We start from the raw sequence: 7,372 nt of genomic DNA, 5'->3' as shown, positions 1-7,372 counted from the left end.
AGACAAAACAAAACCCTGACCAACGAACCAAAAATCACCAAACCAAAACCAACCAACCAAAAAAAGGCAAAAAATGAGAAATAAAAACCTCTGAAGTTTTATACTGATGTCAGTGTTAGTCAAAGACTGAAGGACAGCAGATCTTTAAGCTTTAACTGTATTTTCAATTTTATAAATATATATTTTCAGTAATTACAGTACAAATCAGCAATGGAACAGTGATTTCAATTTTTAGAAGTATCCTATTTCCAATTTGTAAGAACTTCTAAACACTGAACTGTGGCAGACAAAAAAAAATTCATATTCAGAAAAGAAATGTGGGTACTGTGAAGATTGTATTGCAAATTAAAACAAAATACCCCAGAAGCAATAAAATAAAATAATTTTATGTTACAGATTACTATTGCCAGACATTTTAGAAATGCTTTTATTTACATTTGCAAAGATATTACCATCCAAAGTTGCAGTATACAAAGCAGGATAAAATACTAAATGTTACTTCAATACAGGAAAAGATCAAACAAACTCGAAGGAAATTCTGAAATCAAACCAACAAAATTTCTTATTCAATACATCTAGTTATGTTAAATTAAAATCTGGTATTAATCATTAAAACTGCAGGTTTATCAAAAGCTAATCTGCTAAGATACCTGTCTGCTACTTATCAACAATAAAATAAATTAAAGAATTTATAAAACTCTCTGAAGAGTCAAAAGTAACTAAGATTCATACCTGTAAGGAAAGACCAGTATTTCTGATCTGCTTACTCTAAGGATTCAATCGCTTACATTGTTTGAGTCATTCACAACAGCAGCATTATTCCACTTCTTTAGAAAATATTGAAGAGAGCCATCTAGCATATTACAAAGTTTTTCATTTTCCTTTTTATGAATGACTGAAATATATGTGAGAATCCACACGATACCCAGCAAACTGCACAGTACTGAGGTGCTGCTTAACCTATTTATACAAATCAGGAAAAAAAAACCCCTCCAAATTTCAAGTAACATAGGCAGCTGGTATCAATCATACTGAACAATAATTAGATTGAAAGTCTGTGCTAGTGACTTGTGCTTAGACTGGAGTCTAGAGAGTTACTCCCCAAGCATTCCAAATTCAGCAGAATTGAATTGAGGTTTATACAGAGGAAGGTGTGACTTGGATCTACAGTTCTACGCAGTTCTTGGAACATTCGATGAAGACCAAACATTTCAAACAGCTTCTTATTGCTTCTGCAAAAGATTTTGAATAAAATAATTGTCAATTTAAAATGGAGAGGTTTTATATAAACACTGAAGATGCTACAGAAAAAATATTTTAATGAAGTAAAATATGCATTGAGTATTTAATATAATTCTATGTATGTTTATAAGCTTAAGGTTATCAATGCATAGTGAGAAAAATTTGGCAAAACATTAACAAAAATTACCAGTTTTCTTGAGTAAGTGATATGTACACATAGTATAATGAAAGCTCAAGGAAAGGGCTTTTCACTGATGTGAAATAAGATTTCAGAGACAAATAAAAAAATTAGGATTTATGAGCCAATTTTACTTTGACTAGCAAATGACAGTTATAATTTTAGATTATTTTATAGGAAAATTCTTCTTCCTAGAGTTCAATTTTATTCCTTACAAGAAATGAGAATCTCAGTTTTGTCAACAGCTTTAAGCCCAATGTAAAAATTCCTCAGTTTAGATATCCCCTTACATAAATGAAACAACCTCACTGAGCAATGTGCCAGTGAAGCTCAGCAGCACATTACTATTGATATGATGACCTTTGTTACAATAAGCCAATAATAAGTAAGCAATGGGAACACAATTTAAAAAGTTGAATATTCCCAAAAGGGCTTAACTGGCTCAAAATCTTAAATTTTTTGAAGGAAATGAAAACTGATGAAGCTTGAATGCATGTCAAAGATAAGACTAAAATTTCAAAGGTGCGTACTACTTAGAATCTGAGTAAAAGTGAAAGTCTAGGATTCTCTTCTAAGAATTCTAAGAATTTTTGTCACCTGCAGATGTAAGGAATAAGTCCTCTTAAAGTCTACATTGTGAGGCTTTTCTCTAGTTTGTACTCTGCAAATTGAACTAGATTTATGCACTAATTGAGAGGCTTGTCTTAAACCTCTATGGCAGAAACAATTTAAATTTAACTGCTACAATTAAAAGTCCAGCATTGTATATGGTGGAGGGAATAAACAGAAAAACAGAGATGAGTTTTTGAAAAAGAAAAATGATAAAGGTCACCAAGTTCATTGACCTAATAATAGCTAACAGAATAATGGTAATAAAGGATTACTTTATTCTGGAGAGTTTTTGCAGTATAACACAGAGCTTTTCCAAAACTGCAATATCTAGCTTAGAACTTCGAAGCAATACAGAGCAAGTCTGGAAGAAGGATTCATTACTGCAGGCTTCCAGGAAAGGCTGTAAGGAACCTGGAAAAGAAAATTATTAAAAAACTGTATCCCAGAGTTCAGTGCAGAGGAAAGTATAACTGCTATTGATACCTTTAGAAGGCCTTAAATGCTTCAAGCTGTGCAACAATTACAACAACCAAATATTTCAGTTTCTGTTGAACATGTGATGCAAAACTCAGGTAAAACTAGGAACTGAAAAACGCAGGCTCCTAAGAGTTCTGACACTACCAATCCTTGAATTAAAGCAGTGTCTATTCTCTTGAGAACAAAGGAAAACAGGAAACAGAATCATTTTCAACTCAAATAAAAATTCTTACATTGAAAATGTTTATGCAATGCTCATTTATCATGATTCTTTCCTTCAGACCATGGGAGGGGAACATTAGGCTGAGCAAAAAGACTCAGAAAGAAATATTTTAAACTGCTGCAGATCACATGGGCAGGGATAGTACATATAAGAGATTGTGTGAGACCTGAGAGTCTTTCATCATCAGCATACTGTCCCTGTACTCACTTTCAAGAGAGTAAACACAGTAATTAAGAGGTAAAAGTAAGATTTGTACACAATTAAACACAAAAACCCCCTCCCTTAAAATAGTGGATGAGATTTCATGTCACACTGAAAAGCATTTCCCTCTACCCTGTTTCCAAAAATCTAGTAATTTCAAAATAAGATTAAATCTGTTCCCTGGTTATTTCATTTTTGGTTCTCATATTACAGAATAATTTATAGCAAAAACAAGAGGAAAAGAAGTAACAATTTTTTCTTCCTTAAAATTACCAGACTTTCATATACCACAGGGCATTTGCATTATGAGAATACACAAGCTAGGAAAATATTTTAATTGCATAATGTTAAAATATTTAATGTGTTCCACTTAATAAGAAACTGCAATATGGAAATTACAGCATCAACCAACAAACAAGACATTAAGAAAAATTCATATCCTGAATACTGTAATTTATATATAGGATATCAAGATGGTTTTATCAGTACAAAGAGGGCTGGATGTACATTTTGGTCAAAATTTTCCCTTTCCTTGTTCAAGGACATACAATTTATTAAATGTAACAAGTAGCCTTGGAAAGAATTCAAGGTTTTAATTTATTTCAGAAGGTTTACTGATAAAAAATCTGAAGAAATGCTATGGAAGACTGTTTGAAATAGGGCTTACAAAAAAAATCAACTTGGCATTTAAAGTCAGCCCGAGAGCCTAGATAACTAATTTTCTGCACTGTGCATTTATGCTGAATATTCAATAAGGACCCAGTTATTCCTATTCCAACAAATGGCCAAGTGCCACCTCTGACACACAGGGAACTCTTGAGACTTGTGGGCCTTTGCTTGCTTATACCCTCAGATGAAGAGACTGAGAAACAGCAAATGCCTCTATCACAGATCAGAGAAACTGCAGCTATCCGTAATCTTTCCTCTCTTTTCAGCTGAGGCGCTTTTGCTCCTTTGATTTAAAATGCTGGATTCAACAGATGGAATCCACAACGTACATAATGGAATGTGTGGATGGAAATCATACAGTTTGGTAGCAAGAGGCCAACCTTGCAGCAATAAAGCAACAACAACTGACGTTCGGTAAAGTTTGGAAAAGGCAGGCAGATGTTTTGTGGTTTGCATTGCTGAAGTATCCTCTGTTCTTTACCCAAAGCAATGCAAAACAACAATTAGTCAAAGAGGTATGCATTGTCAAGGCAATAAATCACTATAAATTAATTTTCTTTTCTGTTTACATCTACTTCCGTGTTTCTTGCATTCTTCCTACCATATTCAATACAACTATGGTTTTATGCACGGTGTCCCCTCTGTTTTAGTACTACTTCCAGTTACAATTTGCTGTCTCTAAATTGTAACAGTAATAAATATAAAACCAGAATGAAAGTAAAGTAGAAAAGAAAGCAGTAATCAGTGGAAAAAAGGTAAGTAAAGATACTATTTCTCATTTTATTTTAGCTTATGGTCTTCAAGGCATATAATTTTTAATATTTTTTCAGTATTTCTGTACTTTCTCTGCAGAAGGTATTATTTTTCAGAAATTGTCATATTAAAAAAATCTCAGGGCTATCTGTCAATTACAGCAAACAGAAAATCCTAAGATGAGTTCACCACATGTGCTACATTTAGTGATACATGACTGACATACACTCAGTGCTCTTTATTGAGCCACTGCTCTCTGTGGCAGAACTCTGGGGTTATTAAGTACATACAGCAGAGCCTTAAACCTGGAAAAATAATTAACTAAAATTTCACTTCTGGTATGATGCTGTAATGCCCTAGTGAGTCTAGCTTGTTAAAATCCATGAGAAGTGGTGACAAAACTATGAACAGAAACAGTAAATAAGCAAAGCCCAGTGAACACAATCATGATCTTAAGAGTGCTTCCTGACCAAATATTTCTGTCACTGAAGAGTGTTTGATGTAAAATTTCTGTACAATAGCAGGAAGAAATAACCTTCTCTAAAGCAATGAAAATCTAGGACTACAAATTAGGTAGTCTGCAACTTTATAGTAATTCTAAGGAGCTACAAATTTATAGAGATTCTTCTAAAATTTGCTAGAGTTCCCACAAATGACTGCCTATTCCCAAGAAACAGAAACAGTCGGTCCTATCAACCTGCACTGCACCACTGATAAAATGTGTTTTAACAACAAAAACTTGAAACGGTATTTCTTACTTACCAAAGATGCTTATCAGAAAGAATAGAAGAAAAGAATAAATAAATGTAAGAGAACATTGACATTCAAGAAGCAAACTGAGAAGAAAGGCTTTTCTTCTTTCTATTGCCTGTTAAGACAACAAATGGCTTTTAAAAACTCTTTTAGCATGACTGCTGACTCATCAGACCTCTGATTCATGAGAGATCTGAAAGTAACAAAAAATGCTTGGATGAACAGGGCAATCCTACAATTTATTACTATATTTATTACTGAAACAGCCATAAAATGCATTTATTTCCTTTTCTGCAGGGTATACAAATACCATATTTAGATGACCTGAATATTAATTTGTTGTCCTGCTCTTACTGGTTCCTTAAACATACTACATTAGAAAAACAATACACACACACACATATATGCTGTAACAATGTTCTGATTCTGAAGTTTACAAATTAATGTAAAAGACAACATTACTTTTAAGACAGAAGATTTTTTCCTATAAAACAGAAAAGCTAACATGGCAATAATGTCTAAACATTTGCAAAGTTAATCACATGAAACCCAACTGAAAAAAGTACACGTTTAAATGGACTTTCTGTACACTGTTTATATATTCAATTCAGATACGTTTTTGAAGATTATATTCTAAGTAATCAGAAAGTGAACAAAACAAATGCATAATTTAAATGCATCTCTAGCTGATTAACTAAAAATAGTAAGCTTCGTATTTTTAGATATTTTGGTGGCTTAGATTCTGCATAGATTTTGCTTCTACTTAACTATTTTAGAAAAGTATAATTGGAATTTATCTTCACAGGACTTTGTCACAATTTAAAATAATCTGCAAAAGTCTCCAGTGGTATCCTTAAAAAATTGGAGCGTGCTGTAGTTGCATTAACTTAGCTTGATTGGTAGACTGCAACGAACAATAAGCAATTTATCATTGTTGACAGAATTCATATGAAATTTATCCTCAAAGTAATCAGTCACACAGCATAAAATCTCACCAGCTTATAGTTACCCAGAAAATTCTGTTTCATACCTAAAGCTATGTCACTTCAGGAAATAAAATGACAACTCTTAAGTTCACGTTTCAACAAATTAACGATAACAGTTTTGCCTCATTTTTTAAGTGAGAGAGGATCTGCTGGGAGAAAAGAGAACGCCTCTCAGCACTGCAAGTGAACGATGCAGCAGTGTCCACTGGTGTGGAAAAGTTACCAAATGCAAAAGTTAACTGTGCACCACAGCAGAAACACTTCAAAGGAAACAGCAACATCACTTGCTTTAACCAATTGCCTCTAAGAGTCACCGACAAGATTTTAACCATTTGCTGAGTTTAACAGTTTCTCCTGTGCCAGGACTGTTCAGCTTCAGTGGTTAGAGCACGGTGTAGGTGTCTGCACGGGTGACACTGAGTTAACAGAGCCCAAGGGGCAATTTCAGCTGGTCACCCACTATGTGTTGACCTCAGTATGATCTGAATTGCTCTTCAGTTTCCTAGGATATGCAAGACATCCAAACAGACATGGGACAGGATGTACAGGAAACCAATGCTATATGAGAATATGGCAACTGAAGATTACACTCAGAAAAAAATGGGACAGCCCTGTATTTGATTGTGGTTTTGACTGTCTAGAGCTTGATGAAGGTGATGACAGGGTTGAGTGTCTGGGGCTAAGAATCAGGGGAAAGGCCAAGGCAGACATCCTGATGGAGTCTGTTATAGGCCACCCAACCAGGATAAAAAGGCAGATGAAATAATCTAAAAAAATCAAGGAGGTGTCTCATAATTCCTAATTGTTCCCATAGGGGACTTCAACTTACCTGATGTCTGCTGGAAATACAAAACAGTAGAGAGGAAACAGTCCAGGAGGTTCCTGGAGTGCATGGAAGAGAACTGCCTGACAGATGGCAAGGGAGCCAATTAGGGAAGTCTCCCCATTGTTTCTGCTATTTGGGAACAGAGAAGGACTTGAGGGTGATGGGATGGCTGGAGGCCATCTTGCACACAGAGATCACAAAATGATAAGAGATTTTTATTCTTGGAGAAGTAACAAAAGAGGCCAGCAGGACTACTAAGTGGGACTTCCAGAGGGGCAGACTTTAGCCTGTTTTGGCAACTGTAAGAGAGAGTCCCTAGGGAGGCAGTCCTGAGGGGCAAAGGAGTCCAGGAAGGTTGGACATTCTTCAAGAAAGAAATCTTAAGGCACAGGAGCAGGCTGTCCCCATATACCAAAAGGCAATCTAGTGGGGAAGCAGAATGGCCTGGCTGA

At 34.9% G+C, this 7,372-nt stretch overlaps 1 protein-coding gene across 1 annotated transcript in view; it reads right to left on the bottom strand.

Moving 5' to 3' along the window:
• Positions 1-492: 492 nt before the first annotated feature.
• CCDC138 (coiled-coil domain containing 138) overlaps positions 493-7,372 on the bottom strand; it is a 30,572-nt gene continuing 23,692 nt past the window's right edge. Inside the window, exons 10-11 of the mRNA XM_038154938.1 lie at positions 2,305-2,443; positions 493-1,232 (exon numbers count right to left, since the gene is read on the bottom strand). Of these exons, the coding sequence (XP_038010866.1) occupies positions 1,061-1,232; positions 2,305-2,443 (311 nt within the window). The 3' untranslated portion in view covers positions 493-1,060. The remainder of the gene's footprint in view (positions 1,233-2,304; positions 2,444-7,372) is intronic.

Source organism: Motacilla alba, chromosome 1, assembly GCF_015832195.1.
Source record: "Motacilla alba alba isolate MOTALB_02 chromosome 1, Motacilla_alba_V1.0_pri, whole genome shotgun sequence".
NCBI classification, from domain to species: Eukaryota; Metazoa; Chordata; class Aves; order Passeriformes; family Motacillidae; genus Motacilla; species Motacilla alba.
Note: the sequence above shows the minus strand (reverse complement) of the source record. Positions and strands in the feature narration are given on the sequence as shown.